A 25,000-nucleotide genomic window follows, 5' to 3' on the forward strand; every position below is an offset into this window, starting at 1 on the left:
TCCACATTATGTCTTCTATGATTAAATCGAAGCTTCTATTTCATTTCCTATAAAAATATTTTTAAAAAACTGGTTGCAATCTCATTGGAAGTGTAAAAGACTCTTCCGGAGGACTGACTATATACCTTGTGTAATTGATTTATTTGATTTCAGAGTGATGGCATCTTATTATCTGGTGTCGTCAATAAAGATCATCCATCTTTAACGTCCCGTAATCCTAAGAATCTGCCTATACATCCTGCTACTGAAATAGTTATACCACCTTGTGAATCAATACGTAACCTAGTGATTATTAGTCCTCCTAACGGCCGGCTACATACACTTCTCAGGATTTTGGAACCGGAAAAGTAGAAGATGTAACGTCACGACTTTTAAAAAATCTATTCTATGATCACTGAAAGGAAGAGGGCAGCGAGTTGTTTTCAGTAATGGCCGAAACACTGTCCGAAAATGTCTGATCACAATTAATTATTATATAATCATCAGGGTCGTGACGTAAATATACTAAGGGAGAAAACTCAATAATTTGCAAAAAAGAACATTTGTATCAAACTCATTCATAAACAAAATTCACTCCCCTGTTTATGGCTAAATTTTAATTTTAATAACTGGCCATGATTTTTGGACAATCATTTCTGTTCTATTATTAATCCTCTCCTTGTATAAAAATGTCAATGGGCCGTTAAGGTCACAGTCACAGTCACCGTCCGGGATTTTAGTTGTATTATGAACATTCATTTTATGCTTCTGTAAACGTAGGTAGCTCTCTTGTGTCAAGTTGATGATGATAATGGTGGCGATTGTGAATATGATGATGATGCAACTATTACTCTACTACTAATCATCTCTACTACTATACACTTCTACTACTATTACTACTACTTTACTACTATTTTATCATTATTATGTTATTTATTATTATTATATTGTTATTATTATTGTTATTATTATTATTGTTTTTTATTATTGTTATTATTATTGTTATTATTATTATGTTATTATTATTATTATTGTTATTATTATTTATTGTTATTATTATTATTAGTTATTATTATTATTGTTATGTTATTATTATTATTGTTATTATTATTATGTTATTATTATTATACATGTTATTATTATTACATTGTTATTATTATTATTATTGTTATTATTAATATTATTGTTATTATTATTATTATTATTTTATTGTATTATTATTATTATTATTATTGTTATTATTATTATTATTATTATTGTTATTATTATTATATTATTGTATTATTATATTATTATTATTATTGTTATTATTATATTATTGTTATATTGTTATTTATTATTATTATTATTATTATTATTATTATTATTTTATTATTATTTTATTATTGTATTATTATTATTATTATTATTATTATTATTATTATTCATTATTATTTTTATTATTATTATTTATTATTATTATTGTTTATTATTATTATTATTATATTATTATTATTGTTATTATTATTGTTATTATTATTATTGTTATTATTATTATTATTATTTTTATTATTATTATTATTAATTATATTATTATTATTTTACTATTATTATTATTATTTATTATTATTATTATTACGTCCACTCGGATAATCGATTATTTTAATAGGCGATCACATACGGTTTCAATGATTCAGATATAACTTTGAATCGAAAGACCCTACCATCAGCACAAACCAACACATACAAGTTGAGAGTTTGATATGACATTTTATTTCATCCAATTCTAATACAAAACAGTCATTATTACAAGGAATATCACATTAAATATTATGAAATCAAGTGAGTAGAAAAGTAACAGAAGACAATAGAGAATCAGAGAATAATATAAAAAAACTTTGCGGCGATGAGGATTAGTCGATTGTAGAACGGCCCTCTCGTGGCCAGACTGAGTTGCCGTAACAGTCGTGTTGTGGGTTGGAATCCCCATCGCCGAAAAGTTGTTATTCTTTATTGTATTCAGGCACGTTTCTACTCACTTCATTTCTTGTTCAACATGCGTGCCTGCTCCCCTCAATTTTCTAAATTACGTAAATCACAGTAAATGTCAAACATTCTCACAGGCTGCCCTTCACAGTAAATGTCAAACATTCTTACAGGCTGCCCTTCACAGTAAATGTCAAACATTCTTACAGGCTGCCCTTCACAGTAAATGTCAAACATTCTCAAAGGCTGCCCTTCACAGTAAATGTCAAACATTCTCACAGGCTGCCCTTCACAGTAAATGTCAAACATTCTCACAGGCTGCCCTTCACAGTAAATGTCAAACATTCTCCACGGCTGCCCTTCACAGTAAATGTCAAACATTCCCAAGGCTGCCCTTCACAGTAAATGTCAAACACTCTCCAAGGCTGCCCTTCACAGTAAATGTCAAACATTCTCCAAGGCTGCCCTTCACAGTAAATGTCAAACATTCTCCAAGGCTGCCCTTCACAGTAAATGTCAAACATTCTCCAAGGTGCCCTTCACAGTAAATGTCAAACATTCTCCAAGGCTGCCTTCACAATAAATGTCAAACATTCTCCAAGGCTGCCCTTCACAGTAAATGTCAAACATTCTCACAGGCTGCCCTTCACAATAAATGTCAAACATTCTCCAAGGCTGCCCTTCACAATAAATGTCAAACATTCTCCAAGGCTGCCCTTCACAGTAAATGTCAAACATTCTCACAGGCTGCCCTTCACAGTAAATGTCAAACATTCTAGCTTTAGAAATCGTCCTCGTCAAAATCGCTGCCCAAATCATCCATCGTCACACATCCATACTCCCTAATCTCTGCATCTGTCACACCAGATGACGCCAACACAGATCTAACCTGATCTTGTCGTACACCACAATCTATATTTATACCAGAACCCTGAAGTGATTTATCTACTACACCATCTTGCTGCTGCTGTTGTCGTCTCCCATTCCTGTTTTTCCCGATTCCTTTTCCTTTCCCAGCCACGGCTCTGCCCTTGGATGGGATGACTCCACTACCACCACCACAAACACCACAAACACCACTATTATCATCATCACCAGCTCCTATTGGGCTATCAAAGGCCTGACTTTTCTTAGACTTGATCTGTGGTGGACATTTCCCATCATCCCCTCTGATAGGGGTGTCATATGCCTGACTTCTTGTTGACCTATTCTGAGGTGGCACAAACCCGTGACCCTTGACGGACTGCACATCAGAAAAATGAGACACCTGTAACCTGAACTTATCTCGACTTTGTTCATTGACGGTTTTATTTTTTGCCTCTCCCCCTTTATCTCCAGATTTAATCTGCTCTTTTCTATCCGACTTTCTGCACGACTTTGTTTCAATTCTCGACCCATCATCTAAGCTTGATTCGTCTGAAAGACTTTTCAACTGAACTCTTTTGCTTTTTTGAAGACTATCTTCGTTGACTCTTCTGCCTGTCGGATCATAATCAGTCATCCTATCTTGAATGCTTTTACTTTTAACTGTATTCCCTTGTCCAACTCTATCAATTCGACTCACACCGTCCGTTTTTCCAGATGATTTTACGTCACCGTCTTTGCCTGCCATTGATTTCAAATCCTTTTTAGTCTTACTCGACTTTTTCATCCCGGTTGTCGTCGAAGATTTAGAAAATTTCATGGTGAGTAAAGCCTCCGTCTCCCCAAGCAAGTCTTCAAACGACGGCTTCAGTGCTGAACTCTTTTGCGCCAAGAGTTTACTTTTATCAACTTTAGTCTTCCTGTTTTTACTATCTGCATCAATATCAACCCCTTCCCTAACGCTCCCACGACTTCTACTAGTAAACTGATCATGATTTCCGCTTCTACGCCTTCTCTCCTCCTCCTCCAGTCTCCTCTCCACGGCATTAGCAGGCCTTTTTCCTCCCAATGCATTCAACAACTGTTTCTCTCCAACACTGCGCCGGTTTAGATAAGCCATTGTGGCTTTCAGGGTCAAAGCGTTGATGATGGAAACATCCGGATTCTTTCCTGAAACTTGCCCCACTTCCTGTTTCTCTCTAGAGCTTTCATCTTCACATGTAACTCTTTGGTCATTATAAGTCGATAATGTTGATAAATCGGATATTGAAAGCACATTTCTGGATTTCAATTCAGAAGATTTCTCCTTCCTACTTCGGTCTTCCCTCTCTATCAGAGTTTTACTCTCAACAGCAATGGTTTCCTTATTTCTAGCCATTTTCTTTCTCTTTTTCCCGTCAACATCTCCTCTAGAAGATAACACTGCTTTTATTTCTCCTTTTTCAATGTTTTCCTCCTCAATCTTCTTTTTTTTAACGATTTCAGAATCATTTGACATTCTATGGCCATTTTTCTTTTCAACATTCATTCTAATGGGCGTACTTCCTCCAAGGGAGGTAATTCTATCCTTAGTCACAACCTTTTCCTCGTTTGATTCTTGATTTTGAGAATTTGCTGAATATGGTGGTTGGCCAGATTGGTCAATGATTCCTATATTCGACTTTTTATTTCCATTTGCAAATTTCCGCTGATCTGAAGAGAGCTTTGAATATTGTTCAATGATTTTATCATCTGTTTCTAAATCACTTTTATAACTGTGAATTCTCGAGTTAAATTCATCCTTAACTTCGTCATAACTTTTCTTAACCACATCTTCATCATCATCATTATCACTACTACTACTACCGCTGCTACTTTCCGAAAGACAAACCGCCCCTCTTTCTAGAGCGACCTTCCTGCTAGTGGATGATCTTCCCCTTTGACCTCTTCCACCTTGCCCCCGACCTCTGACCCCTGACTTTTCCAATGACGGAACTACTGATGCTGTTTTCCTCTTACCACTCTTAGCCTGACTTCTGCCGCGGCCAACTTTTCTAGCACAAATCCCACCTCCACTCTCACCACTACCACCGATGCCTCTTCCTCTACCACTGCCTTTCTTTCCAGGGTTACTGTTTGACATGAGAGAATTGGCCATGGCCACTCTCTCTTGCATTCTTTTCATGAAGTTGGCCCCATTACCCTTATCATCATCATCTCTCTCCATCTTGATTGGCTTTCCAACAGACATTTTCATACCTTCCACATCACCTTCGTCTTCACACCTCATCTTTTCCTCATCATCAATATCACCACAGGTCATCTTTTCCACCTCAATTTTCTTCTCTTTTCTTTCGTTCTTCTCATTCAATTTTCCTTTTCTCTTCAAAACCCTAGTGGATTTTTTACCAAGCCCAACCTCGTTGCCTACGACGACATCCCCAGATTTAGGTTTATCTCCCTTCCCATAATCCTTTTGGACTGTTTTAGTTGTTTTCTTTCTAGAGTTTTTCACTGCAGTTTTACTCACACCACTACCACCAACATCATCATCATCATCATCACTTCCACCACCATTGTCACTACCACGTTCGTTACGCTGCTTTCTTAAAGGTGATTTCGTCTTAACATCGGGATGAATTGATTCTGCCACAGAAGGAGAAGTGGAACTCTTTTGACTCTGCATGACAGAAAGAGCCTTTTTGATTCTATCACTGTGGGCCGTGGCGGTGGATGAAGGGACATAATTCCCAGGCTGGAAGTAAGAGTGGATCCGCCCTTGGCTCTGAAATGTAACAATTTGAAAAATGTGTACAAATGGACAAACATGAGGATGTTGAGGTGGTCACTTGGCTGGACAAGGAAAGAAAAAGTGATAAATGAATGAATTCAAAGGTTGACTGAAATGACGAATGTATCAATAAAGATGAGAGAAGATAGATTGAAATGGTTCGGACATGTTGAGAGACGAGAGAAGGAGTTTGTGGGAAGGAAAGTATTGGATATAATACAATTAGTGGGAAAGAGAAAAAAAGGGATGCCCAAAGTCTAGACGGATGGATAAGGTAAAGGACAATATGAAAGAACTGGGCCTGGAGGAGGATGATGCAATGAATCAAGATGTGGCATTCATTATGGCAACCCTGCAACATGAAAAGAAGAAGAAGAAGAAGAAGAAGAAGAAGAAGAAGAAGAAGAAGAAGAAAGAAGAAGAAGAAAAGAAGAAGAAGAAGAAAGAAAAGAAGAAAAGAAGAAGAAAAAAGAAAGAAAGAAAGAAAGAAGAAGAAGAAGATAAAAATAGGCAAACAATGACATTTCGAAACCCTTTCACTAGCGGATAGCCATGCCAAATAGTTCCCTGCAGTCCATCAGGACTTTAAGTGATTGATGTATTAAAAAAAACAAAAAAACCTGAGCTTTTATATAGCGCAATATCCACTAAACGTGCTCAAAGCGCTTTTCAAGGAGTCCCTGACCAACAGCAACATGTAACATTAACTTGTAGAACGAGACACGACGCCTGTTAGGTGATATTACAATTTTTTCCGACTAAGACAACGCTGTTAACGGCCAGGTACTCATTTTACACCTGAGTACGGTGAGAGAAAGTGAGTAAAGAGCCTTTTCCAAGGACTCAACTATGCGCCGAGCAAGGCTCGAACCCAGGACCTTCCGATCCGAAAGCAAGTGTCATACAACTAGACCATAGAGTCGCACAAAATTTTTATTGTTTTTTGTTATTGTCTGAAGAAGGGTTTTGTACCCGATCTGTTATGTGTTTGGTATTTTGTTCTTATTCAAAGCCGTCATTATATTCATTTTTCATCATCACTTTACACCTGTAGTCTGTAGCATGAAACGTGTTGACATGTGTTTCCATACCTGATTTTTCAGGAACTGTTTCATCATTGGATCCAGGATGGAGTCCGATTTCTCCCTGGACCAACCAAATTTCATCTTGGCGAATCTGGGATTTAGAAGTTAAGGTTTTACCAAGAAATCCAAACATTCGGACACAGTTCACGATAACCCGCAAAAAATACAAAAATTAATCAACACAAATGAAGCAAAGTCACCCCTTGAGACAAAGTCACCCCTTGAGAAAAAGACACCCCTTGAGAAAAAGACACCCCTTGAGACAAAGCAACCCCTTGAGACAAAGTCACCCCTTGAGGCAAAGTCACCCCTTGAGGCAAAGTCACCCCTTGAGGCAAAGTCACCCCTTGAGACAAAGTCACCCTTTAAGACAAAAGACACCCCTTGAGACAAAGTCACCCCTTGAGACAAAGTTACCCCTTAAGACAAAGTCACCCCTTGAGACAAAGTCACCCCTTGAGACAAAGTCACCCCTTGAGGCAAAGTCACCCCTTGAGGCAGAGTCACCCCTTGAGACAAAGTCACCCCTTGAGACAAAGTCACCCCTTTGAGACAAAGTCACCCCTTGAGACAAAGTCGCCCCTTGAGGCAAAGTCACCCCTTGAGACAAAGTCACCCCTTGAGACAAAGTCACCCCTTAAGACAAAAGACACCCCTTGAGACAAAGTCACCCCTTGAGGCAAAGTCACCCCTTAAGACAAAGTCACCCCTTGAGACAAAGTCACCCCTTGAGACAAAGTCACCCCTTGAGGCAAAGTCACCCCTTAAGACAAAGTCACCCATTGAGACCACATCAATCCTTGACACAATTCACCCCTTGAGACAAAGTATGTCACTAAATAAGTGATGACGTAAATAAGTAAGTCAATATGATAAAAGCATCAACAAGCCTCCTGGGACCAAAGGATACTGTCTTAGATGGTCCAGGTCAGGCTGTCCCCAGGTGAATCTTTCTCTCGACTCATCCACGACAGGACACGAGTAAGCCTCCATCACTCTCTCACTGGGGAAACCTGGTGGGATGGGAGATACAGGGAGTAGGGATGTAGTAGCATGTCATGCTATAGCCCTTGCCAACTCATAGTCTGACACTGGCCAAGCCATAAAATAAAATAAAACTCCCTTTTTTCATCCCATAGGGGAAATTTTTCTCTAGGGTCTATTCCAAGGTAAGACTGGAATAACCCAGGCTTCAGCCGCAGTGCAGTGCCACAAATTGAGCTAGGGCAAGGTGACTTGCTCAAGGCCACACAACGCAGCGGCGGGTGATCGAACTTGGTACCTTCCAGGTACGAAGTAAAGACCGTACTGCTGAGCCATGCTGCCGCTTTATGTCACAATTTCAGGTGATTACCAAAAAAACCCCAAAGCGAATAGTGACTTGTATTCAATAGAAGGAATAAATGTTATTGTTTTTAGCCAGCCATTTTTATGAGTAGATCTCAATAAATAGTGTTTATCAGACTAGTAGTAGCGTATGGTTACACCTCCAATTTCATTTCATCAACCCAGCTTCAAAAGTCTTCCTCCACCCTAAGAACTGTTTAATAGCTACCTTCAAGTTTAGTTACTGGATAGTTTCTATTACTAGTGATCATATCATCCTCCACTGTCCAGTAACTAAACTTAATCAGACTATAATCATTTAAGGTTACAAGTTACACATAGTTTTGTGTGTTGGTACGTTATATCTGGCTGGCAGATGTTATAATTTTTAAAAACTATACAATGCAATAGTTCAACCAATGGGATCATTTCTCTCCTTGAGGTTACGAGCTACTGACAACAAGTCATTTATCACTCTCTTTTAGTGAGCATCGCCTTGTGTTGTAACCTCATTTTTAGGGTGGAGTCAGATAATGAGTTCACAAAGACTATGGTCAGACCATAAACTCTATGTAGTATGAGATAACCACTGGATATAACAAATCCAGCTACCCTATGACTGCTGGCATGAGTTTAATTATGAGTTAAAGTTCAAATTTTTAAAAAATGTAATTTTTACCTCTTTCAAGGGAGAGGTCCTTCAATCTGCTCCTCAATTTGTTCTCTCCTGGCAAGACCGTTCTCTTGTGATTTTTATCCCACCATTTCCTGCAGGATGAAAAATCAAAGGAATCCAATGAGATGCAAAGTGTAATGTAAAACGATGTCTAGAGCTGTCTGTACATGGAATCGGTGTGGTATAAATGACGATGGCGATTCTTCTTCTTCTTATTATTATTATATTTATTATTATATTATCGTTATTATTATTATTATTATTATTATTATTATTATTATTATTATTATTATTATTATGCCAGACCACCACGCAATCATTTCATACCTGAAGGCCATGAGCCCTGTAAGGCCCTCTCCTTGGAATTCCCCTAGGATTTCCAGGGCCCTGACAGGCCCCACTCCCTGAATACCCACTGTGTAGTCACTGCCACACAACAATGCTATCTTGATGAGCTGCTCTCGTGACAGACCTGAGGAAAAAATTTAAAACAAAATTAATTAACAATAGAGCATTTTCTATACAATATCCACTAAACATGACCAAAGCACTTTGCAAGGGGTCCCAAGCCAACATTAACATTCAAAACATAGGACATGACAAGACGCCTGTGAGCCACTGTTACAATTCTTTTTTCGACAGAGCATTTTCTGACCTCTGAGATATTCCACCTGATGTAAAGAGTTCTCAAACTTACCAAAGTGACTTTTGATGGAATCGACGGAGAAAAATTCCACAAATTTGTTGTGATTGAAGAAATTCTTGTAAACACGAGTTCCCCCGAACAACCAGATGTCACTGTCATCTGTGATCGTACCCTGCGTTTGCTTGGTGGCATCCAGGAACGCACACTGGGCCTCTGCCTCCATTGGGCTGACAACGTACGGGATGCCAAATATGTTTAGAAGCTCCTGGAGAGGAGAAATAAATCAACACAGATATAACCTGGTGACTAAAAACTGTTTTTATGTCGGGTTGGCTTAGATATTAAACATTGAATTTCTAGTCAAACATACGAGATTTCGATTATATTTATATGGTTCATTGAGGGGTATTTATATTATTTCATAAGACTTGCTCAAAAGGAATATCTACATGCTCTTTTTTTCTTATATAGTGCAATATCCACTAAATGTGCTCAAAGCGCTTGGATACCAGGCCAACAGCAACATTTAACATGTAGGATGTGACATGATATGATGCCTGTTAGGCGATATTACAATTTTTTCCGACAGAGACAACGCTGTTAATGGCCAGGTACTGATTTTACACTGGAGTACGGTGAGGGAATGTGAATAAAGAGCCTTTTCCAAGGACTCAACTATGCACCGAGCGAGGCTCAAACCCAAAACCTTCCAATCCGAAATTGAGTGTCATACCACTAGACCACATAGCCGTACAACACAGCATGCGTTCAAATAAATATAACACACACACACAAAAAAAAAATTCTTCAAATTCTGTGATGTGCAAAACTTATATGAATGATAAAAATGTGCTGATTTTCCTTTTGCTGGTGAGGAGAGGGTTAATACCTCTGAGGAGAGAGTTAAAACCTCCAATTATGATACCCTAACAGGAATCGCACATCAGGAAGAATTCAGCAAATATAATATAGTAACCTGTGCTTCTAGAACATCAGGAAGAATTCATCAAATATAATATAGTAACCTGTGCTTCTAGAACAATCTGGTCAGTGAGAGATGTGGCAAATCGGTCCTGTCTGCCTTGCTCCGTCAATAACTCTGTCCTCTCCGAGTTCAGCTCTTCACGGATGTTTTGAAGGTTGTTCTGGAATGGAGTGGATCAAATTGTGACAAATTTTGAAGCAGACAAGGCTGTGAGATCAAAAATCTGAAAAGTCTGGATGAAAGAGTCCAATACAAAACAGAGAGATTATAATACAAGATTCTTTTTTCTGGTAAATTTCTCTCAGATTTGTCTGGGATCTTTCAGACATACTTTTTCGGATTGGACATGTCTGCCCAAATTCCTGGAATTTAGACATGCGCAGATGCTGTTGCTCACTTATCGTGTGTTGTTTACAGGCGCACCTGTTAAGAATGTAAAGCCGTGAGAAACCCTTTCATTTGATGTGTAACATGATAGGATTGAGTGTGTAAATATGGTGGTAGTAGGATCCGAAACAGATCCAAGTTTAGCTGCAACTTCTAGCTATTTAAATCAGAATTGAGCAACTGGCATGTCTTACAAAATAAAAAATTAAACACATTTGAATTTATTTTCAAGCTTTATTACAATCATGCATCGATTCTTAAATGGTTTAAGAAGCATTATTCGCAACAACAACAAAAAAATGCTAAAAAATCACATTATCTTCAATTTTGGCTTATATCTCAAACCGAAGAAATGCTGCATCTTCCCGGGTTTTCTCATTAAGCCTCACATATATTAAAATCCTATCTAAAGGGTAGCAAGCATGTGCTACTGTCTATTCACATTACAGAAACTGGGATAAACTAAGGCTATATGTGTCTTAAGGCCCAGAAGTAGTACTAAAGAACGACTTTATATCTATCTACATATAAATTGACATATATATATCTAGAAAACTTTAAACAAACCTGTTGGAAAATGGTAAAGGGGTCTTCAACATCCTCGGGTTGGAGCCGCTCTTGACTCGACATCTTGGAGGGGCTGACACTGTCAGACATCTTCAATCCACAGTCGACACCTATGGCATCTCGAACAATGTTCCCATTTTCGTTATCAACAACATCAGCGACGACAATACCTTTATCACTATGACTACCAGATATGGCCAGTTTCTCTGAGTTCTCAAGCTGCTTGGTTAAACCTTTAAACTCCGTCGTTTCAACTGTTTCAAAATCTCCTTCATCATCATCATCATCATCAAACTTGTCATCATTAAATTCCACTCGTTCATTCCCAACTCCATCTTTATCACTGACAGGCAAAGCATTATCTACATTCTTATCTTTATGGAAATAAAATTTCCCTCCCGTCTTCGGTTTATCGATGCTCATGTCTTGCTTTGCTGTCTGTATAGACAATTCAATTGCCCGTTTGAACTCATCGTCCTCTTCGTCATCATTTGCTACACTACTTTCCCCAAATCTCTCTCTATCAACGCTTTCATTACTCTCAGAATTTTTGCCTTTGTCAAATGACTTCAATTCCCCTTCATTTTTCTCACTCTTTCTTTGTCTTGCTGTTTGCAAAGATAATTCTATAGCCAATTTCAAGTCCTCATCTTCGCTTTCGTTCATTCGTCCACCATGTTGTGACATCATCATCATTGCACCATCATTATCACCTGAATCATCATCATCCTCATCATCACTTTCAAAAACTCTGCTCTTATCAATACCCCACCCAATCCCAGTCATTCCATGAATATCTTTCTTACTACCATAAGTCTTGTCTCTTTTTACATCACCAGTCTCGTCATCTGAGTCGCTATCTTCTCTAATAAATCCACCAGGCAATTCATCCCCTGCGTCTTCCATTTCTATCCCATTTCCATCTCCTCCATCCCTTGAGTCCACGTCAACGACATCACCATCCTTCCCATCACCCTCTTTAAGACACATGTCATCGTCATCCACTGACACGCTGTCCAATAGTGTTTCTTTCTTCCTCTGGATCTCTGCCAGAATGTCATTCAAAACATTTTTTCTTTTCTCTGTCAGATCCACGTTTTCCCCTGAGGTTCCATCAGCCTTGATTGAGGCTGGCGATTGTTTGACTTGACTCTTGACAATTAAATCCTTCTTGTTTTTGTGTATTCCACTCAATGAAATAAGATCCACATCATCGTCAGATTCTACTTTGATTGCAGGAAGTTCACTCGCTGCGTTTTCACCTTTAAAGCTTGATAACGGAGTGGATTTTGAATTGCTTAATGTTTTTGTTTGTTTCCTTGAATTAGTTTTAGGTTCGTGGGTGGCAGTTGTAGCTGTGTCATTTGTCGCAGCAGTTGAAAATATACTAGCAGGAAAGAGGTCATCTTCCTCCACAGTCTGGTTAGGGTCAAAGGTTACTTCGATGAATCCCTCATCTGGTTGGGGTATAAGTAAAAAAAAAAAAAGAAAGAAAAAAAAGAAATTTAAATAAATATGAACATTTATATAGCACATTTCCAAGGATTTACCATGCTTAATGAGCTTCACAATATTTTATTTGGTCCCACAGCAGGCCATGTGGAATCATATTTCCATTTCATACAATACCAGTCGCCTGTTAGGCATCCTCTTTGCACTATCTGTATTGTGAGAGAAAATTTCTTTCAATTCACAATTTTTATAATGATAGGATCTTGAGTCTGAATGGATGGCACTTGATCTGTCACCTGAAGGTTGAAGATTCGAACCCACTGCCAAGTGGCGTCTTTAAAAAAGACTCTTTGCTTATGTTCTCTCACCATATGAAATTATAACACCACCTCCTCTGACACTTTCTACCTTTTGTGTTGCAGTTGGCTCGGATGGGACCCGTTATAAATGGATTTGAGGACATTTAGTGGTATTGTTGTACAAAATAGAATTCATATTGATCTGGTTAGAACGACAAACTTTCATGTATGTCCAGCAAACAAACAGTAATAACAACGACAACAACAACCATAATAGTAATAATAATAATAATAATAATAATAATAATAATAATAATAACAATAATAATAATAACAATAAAAAATAATAATAATAATAATAATAATAATAATAATAATAATAATAATAACAATAACAATAACAATAATAATAATAATAATAATAATAATAATAATAATAATAATAATAATAATATAATAATAACAATAATAATATAATAACAATAATAATAATAACAATAATAATAATAATAATAATAATAATAATAATAATAATAATAATAATAATAATTTTTAAAAAAAAATGGCATTTATATAGCGCTTTACCCCGTTGTCACAGGCTCTAAGCGCTTTACAGTGATATAAAACAAAACATATTACATTAAGACAAGTTTGATGGAAAAGTGATACTGATACGAATTCAATCTAACAAGAACAAAATATGATAATAGTATTGCAACATTATGACGTAAAAAGATAAAACTTTAAGCGAGATTTGAAAGTTGTCAACAAATCGGAGCATCTCACGTGTGATGGGAGAGAGTTCCAAAAATGGGGGCCGAAAATTGAAAAGATTGTTCACCTATTTTACGCAATGGCTTAGGTTTGACAAGGATTGATTGGTCATTGCTTGACCTCAAGTTTCTATTGGGGACATATATGTTTAGAAGTTCTTTAATATAGGGAGGGACTGTTGGTGCTCAAAGATTTGTAGACAACAGTACAAATCTTATAGGCAACTCTTTTTTCCACAGGAAGCCAATGTAATAATAATAATAATAATAATAATAATAATAATAATAATAATAATAATAATAATAATAATAATAATAATAATAATAATAATAATAATAATAATAATAACAACAACAACAACAACAACGTAAACTTTTCTCACCTTCAGAACTTGATGAATCAGTGTCCTCAATTTCCTCTACTTTGTTGTCGTCATTCATCTCAACATCATCATCATCATCATCATCATCATCGTGCATGACACTAGATAATACAGCACCTTTCCTCAGATTATTACTAATATTCCTTCTGTCTTTTTTCCTGTAATATTTGGTCTTTTTCTGGGCCCCCTGGTTGTCATGACCCTGGATTGGTCTTTTAGCCGGTACGGATGACGATGCTACTTTGTTGTCTTTTATGAAATGCCCTAATTTTAAAAAAACAGAGAAAAAATAAAAAATTTAAGTTTCAAACAAACGCCTAAGTTGGCTCTCTGAGAGAAAAGCAACCCTCGTTTTGAATGTGTCACTGACAGTTGCATTTTTAAACTTAAAATTTATAAAATTAATCGTCAATATTTATGTTTTCATGTAGAAAAATGATTGTAGTTTTTGAAACAACCAAAAACTGAAATTTGATAATTTTGACCATTTTCACTTTAAAACCGGTTTTCTTCTTAATACCGCCTCGAGGCATAGGGTCACATATTGTCTAACAAGCGTGATGTCCCGTCCTACATGTTAAGTGTTTCTGTTACCCAGGGACCCCTTGTAAAGCGCTTTGAGCATGTTTAGTGGATATTGCGTTATATAAAAAAAAAAAGAAGCTCAATTTTCAATCCGTTCCCAGCATTTTGTCCGGATTACAGAGACATCTGGATAGCGGATTCAGTCCCTAAAGTGTACAAAAAAAAAGAAGACAACATGTCCGGATAATAGAGACATATGGATTGTGGACTTCAGGATTTTACAAACTTGAGCTTTTATATAGCGCAATATCCACTAAACAAGCTCAAGGCGCTTTACAAGGGGTCCCTAGCCAACAGCAACACTTAACATGTAGAACGAGACATGCCGCCTGTTAGGTGATATGACAAATTTTTTCGGACAGAGACAAAGCTGTTAATGGCCAGGTACTCATTTTCCCTCCCCTCCTCCCTGACCACACTCAACATTGCTTATTTGACTAGGTTACAGGAAAAGACATCGTATCACTGAGTCGCTAACATAATATGTAGACTTTTGAAACCTGTTAAAAAAAAATTAATTAAAAAAAAAATTGATGGCACCAAAAAATCCCCCCCTCACATCTTCGTTTACTATTTAAATCTATTCATTAAAACAAAAACAAAAATACCTTCACATCTTCGTTTACTATTTAAATCTATTCATTAAAACAAAAACAAAAATACCTTCACATCTTCCTTTACTATTTAAATCTATTCATTAAAACAAAAACAAAAATACCTTCACATCTTCCTTTACTATTTAAATCTATTCACAAACGAACAAAGAAATATTTTTTAAAAAATTAAATAAAGAAAGTACCTTTACCTCTATCAGTTCTTTCCTTATCTCTTTCCTCCTCGACTTCCATCATTCTATTGTCTTCCTCTTCCTTCTCCACCTTAATTTTCCTGTCCAGTTCATATCTCTCTGCCTCTTCCATCTGTTTCTCTTTGGTCAGTCCTTTGATGAGGATGTAATGTGAGGCATCCTCCGAGACGATGCGTCCTCCCTCCACTTCATCTCCATAGTAATCGTCACCCATTTCGTAACGTATATCTGCGGTGACTTTGTTCGACATCTCTTTCCGCACTTCATCAATGCGAGTTGTCAGATTGGAGACTTTCATCAGTTTTTTCAATTGATAGTTGGAGAAACTGTCTGCATCCTATTAAGAAAACGGATGAAGAAAACAAAGATAATAATTTGTTACAGTGAAAGACATCATAACCAGTCGGATGGTGAAAAGGTTTGAAATGAGATATTGCCAAGTTTAGTTAAAAGATAAATTTTTATCAAAAACGAGTTCTTGTCATAAATGATTAAATCAACCCTTTCTGTACACCTTCAGAAAATATCAAAGCTTAATTTCACTTCTGTATATTTTTTTACAGCTAGTCAAGTTGAAAAAGTATGAAATTTGAGAAAAGTTGCTGGATACTTTTCCCGTACATCTGACCATAACTTCATGAAAAATCACCCGATTTACTTCAAATAAATATTAAAATGCTCTGGGGGGCATGTTCTTTCAGAAAATGCAAATCGAAAATTTTCACCTTCCGACTAATTATGTCCTGCACTTACACATATAATAATAATATAATATATTTATATAGCGCCAATCCCGTGTTGCTACAGCTCTTGGCACACATTGACAGGAGGGGAAATCATACATGCTAAATAATATAACAATTACACTTCTCAGATATTATGGACTATTTATATACATACAGTTCCAATCATAACATTATTCATAACACAAAGAAGAATTCATCAGGTGTTTTAAGGCACCTTTTGAACGTCATTTCAGACGAAAATAATCTACTTCTAACATCCAAAGGCAGTGAATTCCACATATTTGGGGCGGCAAGAGAAAATGCCCTATCATAAAAAAACAACAAAACAGAAAAAGCCCTTAGAGTTTGTTTAAATGAGGTGAAAAGCTTTACGAAGAACACCGACTATGGAGCAGATACGGGTGTAAGTTAAATTTCTGAAAAAAAGGGTTTATGGAACAGTGTCACATGAAGCAAGAAAAAAAAAAAAGATTCCCAAAAAGTCACAGACTGTTGGGTCCGGCAAATTTTTGGGATGTTTTTTCCTTCTTCTTTTTGACTTTCAGCTTTTTTCTGGCACTGGTTCAACTCAGACTTTTCCAGATCTTTGTAAGAATAATGCATTCTTCTTCTTATTTTTGTTATTATTATTATTACTATTATTATTATCATTATTATTATTATTATTATTATTATTATTATTATTATTATTATTATTAATATTATTATTATTATTTTACTATTATTACTATTATTATTATTATTATTTTTATTTATTATATATTATTATTATTATTATTATTATTTTTATTATTACTATTATTATTATTACTATTATTATTATTATGAATTACAAACCATGTGAGAGATGATGAAATTATAAAGTAACTCCCGATTGATAAGTGAAGCAAATGCATATTTAAATTTTATTTTAAAAATGGAATATAAGTATAAAAAAAAACCAAATAAATAATACTAAAACAAGAAAGAAATACAAAAATACATGAGTTTTTATATTGCGCAATATCCACCAAATGCGTATGTTCCAAGGGGATCCCAGGCCAACAAAAACATGTAGCATAATAAACTATCAGACAAATCAAACTATTGCACAACAACATTGTTACAGGCTTGGTACTCATTTTCCACCTTAGTCTGGTGAGGAAGTGTGAGTAAAATGCCTTTTCCCAAAGGATAAAACTTTGCATTTCCAAAAGCATGACTTGAACCAAAGACATACACGTTATGAATTGAGTGTCATACAGTTTAAGTTTAACCACAAAACTACACAAGGAGTAACAAGGCAGTAACTGCCTTACAATAAAGACATGACAGCACTCATATACCATACACCACATACCGTATACATTTGCGGCTATGTGGTACTGTGGTATGACACTCGCTTTTGGATCAGAAGATCCTGGGTTCGAGACTCGCTCAGCGCATAATTGAGTCCTTGGGAAAGGCTCTTCACTCACATTCTCTCACTGTACTCAGGTGTAAAATGAGAACCTGGCCGTTAACAACGCTGCTGTCTCTGTCCGAAAAAAAAATATAAAAAATGTAATTTCGCCTAACAGGCCTCAAGTCCCGTCCTACATGTTAAGTGTTGCTGTTGGCCAGGGACCCCTTGAAAAGCAAATTGAGTACGTTTAGTGGATATTGCGCTATATAAAAGCTCAATTGAATTGAATTTACCAACCTCTGGCATTTTCCCGATACGACTCAGGGAGTGAAACTTCCTCTCCTCTTTCAGATCTACCAAAGCCTCATGCTGAATCTCCATGGGCAGGGATTTGAACTCGTTGGAATCGGGGTCCACTTTGGACAGGGTGGCCAAACCTTCCTGGATTTATGAATAAAAAAAAGAGTAATGTAAATGCTGCTCGAAGCTCGAAGAAATAAATAACAATGTGAAATTGAATGTAAGCTTCAATTTAATATATAAAAACAGATCAAAGGGACGTTTTGGGTTTCCCCTTTGTCAACAAAACTGGATGAATGAAACACTACAGACGAATGATTCGTTTGTAGTGATACATTCAAATGTTCCGTGTTTGGTAATTTGATCTTTTTTAAAAGCCGTTCTATTCATTTTTGTTTATTACTTTTTATAGTCCACAGATTCCAGCATCTTAGTATCACTTTGACTATATTCTTATAGTGCTACTTAGAAAGACAACCAGTTCAAATAGTCTACACATGCCAGGCAGCCGAATCAGTCAGCTCAACAGTTTGTGATAATTTAGGATAATATATTGTTTGACACACTGATGAAGGAATTATATGGTGGTACCTGATAATATACTGTGTACATTTTATAAATCGCCTGTGTGTTTAAATTGTGAGTGATGCTGGAATCTGTTTGGCCTGTTTGACTACAGGTGATAGGCAAGTACTTATGGTGGCTATGGGTAGTTGATTTATGTTTATCGGTTGGTAACAGAAGCAAAAATATCGTTAAGAACAATTTTTAGAGTCAAGAATATAGCTACTGAAATGGTTATATGACTAGTTTTAATAAAATATTCCATAAATGACTTAATATTCAAAAGTATATGCACTGTATGTTGATTAAATAAATAAATTAAATTTAAAAAAAATAAAATTCCCTTTATTCATCCCCAAAGGGCAATTTGTCTCTAGGGTCTATTCCAAGGGAAGACTGGAATAACCCGGGCGTCAGCCGAGTGCAGCGCCTCAAAGTGAGCTAAGGTGAGGTGACTTGCTCAAGGCCAAACAATGAGGCGAGCAGTCGAACTCGGTACCTTTTGGGTACGAAGCAAAGCCCATACTGCTGAGCCACGCTGCCCCTTAAATAACCAGAGACTCATACTATAAGATAACACTAAAAAAAGCACATGAGTCAATAGCTTGCCAAGCGTATCAACAAGAGGTCATGTGACAATGAATTGAAAGCATCAATTAATTAAAGGGTCATATGGTTTTCTTTTATTTCTTACCCTGATCCAATTTTCTTGCTGCTCAAAGTCTGCGTCCCAAGCCTCTGAGTTTAGGGCCAGTCTTCAAAGAGAAAAACAATGATAAATGAAACTTAATTCATGCGTCGTGTGTATGAGAATTGTTTCAATATCTTCTAAACTTTTCTAGTCATTATATAGACTCGAGGGGATCGGTCTCTTATTCAAAATTCTACCTGCATCTGTGTGGTCTAGTGGTATGACACTTGCTTTCCGATTGGAAAGTCCTGAGTTCAAGTCCTGCTCTGAGCAGGTGCATAGTTAGTCGGAGTTAACTTTGGAGAAGGCTCTTTACTTACACTCTCTCACCATACTCAGGTGTAAAATGAGTATATGGCTGTTAACAGCTTTGACTCTGTCTGAGAAAAGAATTGTAATAACACATAATGGGTACCTTGCCTTGCCATACATGTAGAGTGTGGCCCCTTACAAATCACTTTGATTAACTTTTAGTGGATATTGCACTATGTTAGTTTGTTTTTGTTTTTAAGGGTTTTACGGCACTTACAGCACATTAAGGTCATATCAGCGACAGTAAAATGGAAAAGAAATGGATAGTAGAAAGTTATATAATAATTACAATTAAAGCACCCAAGAAAAGGTAAGACAATGATGAAATTGGTTCAAACAGGGAACAGTTGTAGATTCCAAGAGCACATCATCAAAGTACTTAGTTTGAGATCACCTAAAAGTCTCATCCAGACACAAGCACAGGTCCCTACTAAGAGGAATACACTCAAAATCATATATAATATGTGAACAAAACATAATACAGAGCATAACAGAGAGATGATTTACAAGGGAAAAAAATCATCTCCCAAAACTCTAACTATATATTCGACTGTTTCCCTCCCAGCTAAGGTATCCGGCCAGGGCCGGGACAAAACCAAACAATCTCATCCTAAGACAAAGGCAGAAAGCATGTTGGAAAACAGATATAGGAGGATAGAAGACAGTAAGAGCCTTCCTGCCCACTATAGGATGTCAGAACCCCCACCAAGGGATATTGCGCAACATAAATGGTCAAGTTAAATTTAAAAAAAAAAAGATGAGCTTAAAAATATTGAAATTATTATTACAGTCACACATTCGTATAAATTTATTCCGTCATGTCCCTGAGAACACCTACCCGACTTCCTGTGCTTCGGGTAGCGGAGCCAGCTCAAACAAGTCGCTTTCTCCGCCTTTCCTCCTCACACCGGGCACTCTAACCGGTGGACCACCACTGCTGCCCCCTCTCCCCAAAGCTTCTTTCACAGCCTGACTCTTGATTAAGTTTTGCAACAACTTCCTTCCTATCTCATCCCTTTCCCTTTGGGCTTCCGACTTTCTCCTTTCGCCTCCTTATAGCGCATTTAGATGATGATAAAAAAAATAATAATAATATGATTAATATTAAAGATAATAATATAATATTACATAATTAATAATTAATGAATAATAAATGAATAATAATAATAATATTAAATAATAATAATAATAATAAAAATAATAATAAAATAATATAAATAATAATAATAATATAATAATAATATAAATAATAAATAATAATAATAAATAATATAATAATAATAATAATAAATAATAATAATAATAATAATAAATATAATAATAATAATAATATAATAATAATAATAATAATAATAATAATAATAATAATAATATAATAATAATATAATTAAAATAAATAATAATAATAATAATAATAATAATAATAATAATAATAATAATAATAATAATAATAAAATATAATAATAATATAATAATAATAAATAATAATAATAATAATAATAAATAATAATAATAATAATAATAATAATAATAATAATTAATAATACAATAATAATAAAATAATAATAATAATAATAATATAATATAATAATATAATAATAATAATAATAATAATAATAATAATAATAATAATAATAATAATAACAACACATCAAAGTATTCGTATCGTATTAAATCAATCTGGTCTCACCAATGTTTGTTTCTTCAGGTCGGGGATTCCACCGTCAAAGACAAATACCGGTTTGATCCGGTAAAATAAGAGTTTGCACACTCGGGAGAACAAGCCCTGGAGATTGAGAAATTAAATAAAATATTAATTGTGAATAACCAATAAAAACTCAAGTTGACAGATTAGGGAGCAGGCATCGGTGTAAGATAAAGATCTGAATAGGTGTGTATGAAACTGTGCCAGACAAAGCAAGACAGAAAAATACCAGAACAAAAAATCAGTCCTCCTCGACTGAGAATCGCACCTCAGACCTTCTGATTACAGTCTGATGTGCATCCATTACACCTCTTATATTTTTAATTCTGCTTTGTCTGGCACCGTTTCACACACACCTTGTCAGACCTTTATGAAAATTCAAGAATTTTAAACATGAAATACTAAACTTTTTTGAAAAAAAACAAAACAAAATCAAAAACAAAGTTAAAATTGCTTTTCAAATCTCGATAAGAAATTTAATGTTTTATATCATGGAGGCCTCTGAATTTAAAATCAATGTCTGATTGGACGAGGAGAATGGGTGAAATTTGCCGTTCCAAAGGGTGTATCACAAAGATGTCTTACTGTTGACTCGAACACTTACTGCTGACTCGAACACTAGAGACCTAATTGGTTAATACAATAATTCATCATCATAGTGGGTGGCACTCAAAAAATTAAAAAAAAACTATTATATAGCACAATATCCACTTCACGTGCTCAAAGCAATTTCCAAGGGGTCCCTAGCCAACAGCAACACTTTACATGTAGGACAAAACACGATGCCTATTAGGCGATATCATAATTTTTTTTCCTCGACACAAACAACGCTTTAACGACTTGGTACTCATTATACACCCGAGTACAGTGAGAAAATGTGAGTAAAGATCTTATTCCAATGACTCAACAACTATGCACCGCTCAGAGCGGGACTCGAACCCAGGACCTTCCAATCTGAAGGCGAGTGACATACCACTACAGCACATTGCCGCAAGCTAGACTTATTGTTAATTGTAGCAACTCACCTGTAAATGTGCACTAGGCAAGGCATTTCCATCTTTGTCTCTCATTCCCTTCATGGACTGATGCAGCCAGATACTAACGTCTAAAATGTAGGTCAAGGTCATAGAAATGCGTTTTGAAGGGTTTTACAATACTTGGGACACATTTGGGTCATTTCCGGAACAAAACAAAACAACAGAAAATGGGATGGCAAAAAAAAGTCTAGATTTATTAAAAGCTCATGAGAATATGTGTGGTGATCTGGCTTAATCTGTCAGATGCCGGAAAAATTTGTATCAGATATTTTTACATATTCGAATAGAGGCTCCATTTCTGGACAAAATGCAGTTTGGATTGTGCAAGCATCTTAAATAGGGCTGAAGTTATTCGCAGTTAAAGGGGGGAGGGGGGGGGGGAGGGTCAGTAAATGAGAGTGTGAGTACTTTAGAACATTGCTAACCAAACAACAAATTGCCTTCATGAACAATAAAGATCATATTATTTTTTATTATCTATTATTTTATCATAATATCATCAGTGAACACAGGAGTCTACTTGATCATTTATAGAGCACAATATCCACTAAACGTGCTCAAAGCACTTTAAAAAGGTTCCCTAGTCAACAACACTTAACATGTAGGATGAGACATGGCCGCCTGATATGCGATTTAACAATTTTTTTTCCAACAGAGACGACACTGTAATGGCCAAGTACTCATGAGTACAGTGAGAGAATGTGAGTATAGTACCTTTTCCAAATACCCAACTAAGTGCCGCTCAGAGTGCGACCCGCACCCTGCACCTTCTGGTCCAAGGCGACTTCCGACCCACAAGACAACAGAGCCACACCTAGTCTATATTCTCTCTAATCCCAACTCTCATTTCTCTCATAAATGATTAACATTTTTTCTCACAACAATTCCATGGACTGCACTGCTCCAGTCTGTTGTGTGCTCTAGTGGTATGGCACTTGCCTCCTGACTGAAAGGTCCAGGATTTGTTTCCCACTCTCTGAGCAGTGCATAGTTGAGTCTTTGGAAAAGGTTCTTTACTCACATTCTCTCTTTAACAGCGCTGCCTCGGTCTGAAAAAATTGTATATGAACTAACATCACTCAAGAGTAGAAAATGACATGAGAGAATAAACAAAGCAAAAAAGTGATAATTCCAAACACTGGTAAATATTCATATGTCAATTTAACGTGGATTATAATTATGACTGAAAGTACAACTGAACAAAAAAAAAAAAACAGCAACAAAAATTTTAATAAAAGTCAAATTTGTTATAGTCTGTCTATCATGCACATAATATAACCATTTCTTTAAAAAGCTGACAAGGATACCGACTGCCAAAACCTTTCCCTCCAAAGACTCTAAGGTCACAGGTCTTCCAGACGGGTGCAGCAACTGCCAAAGGCCATGGACTCCCATTGTGATAGAGTTTCAAATCTGTCACTTGAAAACAACCAGTTTCAACTGGAAATAGAAAAAAAAAAAAAATTTTTTTAACAATTACGTAATACATTTCTATGGATTTACCATACTCAATGACAATGAACCTCATAATGCTTCATACACTCTCCCGTCAAAGTGATACGATGCTACTAGAAGCTGTGGACTGTATAAATTAATAGACAAAAATGAATATGACAGCTTCAAAAAAAGAACAAAAGACTAAACACTAACACTTCAGACTCAAAACCCTTCTTCAGCCAATAACAAAATAAAAAAAAAAAAAAACAAGGAAAAAATAAATACATTAATAAAAGAACGGAACGACAGCAGGGAAATAGTTGGCACATCCTCTCTGTAATAAAAAAAACTTAGAATGTTAACAAAAGCATTCACTAGATTGCTGTGGAGTCCCAAATTGAGTGGAATATTAAACAACGCATAGAAACTAGTGCTGGCACTTGAGGCGATGCAAGGGATCTCCACCTGGTCCTGTCAGCAGCTATTCTTGGGGCCATCTCGAGGGACAGACCTCTCTGCTTTAGGTCCCTCTCTACAGTACGTCTCCAAGTCTCCTTGGGGCAGCCTCGCTTCTTCTTTCCCTGGGGTGTCCATCGCAGAGCCTTCCTTATCAGTGTTTCATCAGGTCTGCGACAGATGTGCCCCAACCAATGCCATCTTCTCCAGAGACTCCACTTCAGCTCTCGCTCTCAGGTCCTCCCACTCTTATTCCACCTCACCTCTGTCATTCCAAGCAAGCTCAGCTTATATTTTTCCATTTCTTTCATGGCTTGCGCTATCTTACCAACTTGGTAAAGAGTGCAGGCATTCCAGAAGCCCACCCTCTGATATTGTTTTGGTGTTAGGAGATTTGCTGTCTGGATGGAGACGTCCAATTGGCTTTGGCCCCCACCCGTCATAAGTACATTGTCCTGGCCTGCTTCTCTCCATCTTCCAGCATTTTCCTTGCTATCATTTCTGTAGAATTGTTTTGTTTGGCAGGGTGGAGTTGCTAACACCACACTAAACCCTCAGACTTGGAGGGCCAGGATTTAATTCAAAGATTCACTCCTAGATTGGTTGCTTTCCTAAGCTCTTGAGTCCAATCCACCTATTGGTTTTGTTCGGGTTTGCTCCGTAGTCTTTCCTCCTCTCGGAGATCCGCAAGACAGCAGGGGTAAAGGGTTAGTTGTATTAGTATTAGATAGGCGCCCTTGACTCGCCAAGATGGATCTATCTATCATAAGGTTAAATGGACAATTCCGAGACAGTAACAGCACCCATCTGCTTTCCAC

General features: G+C 36.3%; 1 protein-coding gene across 1 annotated transcript in view; it reads right to left on the reverse strand.

The window, feature by feature from the left end:
* Positions 1-2,590: 2,590 nt before the first annotated feature.
* Positions 2,591-25,000, reverse strand: part of LOC144956067 (uncharacterized) — a 23,105-nt gene continuing 695 nt past the window's right edge. Inside the window, exons 2-17 of the mRNA XM_078886394.1 lie at positions 23,597-23,729; positions 22,278-22,357; positions 21,231-21,333; positions 20,386-20,596; positions 19,239-19,299; positions 17,978-18,121; positions 15,548-15,887; positions 14,158-14,421; positions 11,251-12,707; positions 10,337-10,456; positions 9,363-9,576; positions 8,993-9,137; positions 8,669-8,757; positions 7,574-7,676; positions 6,670-6,754; positions 2,591-5,572 (exon numbers count right to left, since the gene is read on the reverse strand). Of these exons, the coding sequence (XP_078742520.1) occupies positions 2,726-5,572; positions 6,670-6,754; positions 7,574-7,676; positions 8,669-8,757; positions 8,993-9,137; positions 9,363-9,576; positions 10,337-10,456; positions 11,251-12,707; positions 14,158-14,421; positions 15,548-15,887; positions 17,978-18,121; positions 19,239-19,299; positions 20,386-20,596; positions 21,231-21,333; positions 22,278-22,357; positions 23,597-23,684 (6,351 nt within the window). The 5' untranslated portion in view covers positions 23,685-23,729 and the 3' untranslated portion in view covers positions 2,591-2,725. The remainder of the gene's footprint in view (positions 5,573-6,669; positions 6,755-7,573; positions 7,677-8,668; positions 8,758-8,992; positions 9,138-9,362; positions 9,577-10,336; positions 10,457-11,250; positions 12,708-14,157; positions 14,422-15,547; positions 15,888-17,977; positions 18,122-19,238; positions 19,300-20,385; positions 20,597-21,230; positions 21,334-22,277; positions 22,358-23,596; positions 23,730-25,000) is intronic.

The sequence above is a fragment of the Berghia stephanieae genome, chromosome 10, assembly GCF_034508935.2.
Source record: "Berghia stephanieae isolate SIO BIC M18660-M18661 chromosome 10, UCSD_Bste_1.3, whole genome shotgun sequence".
Taxonomy (NCBI): domain Eukaryota; kingdom Metazoa; phylum Mollusca; class Gastropoda; order Nudibranchia; family Aeolidiidae; genus Berghia; species Berghia stephanieae.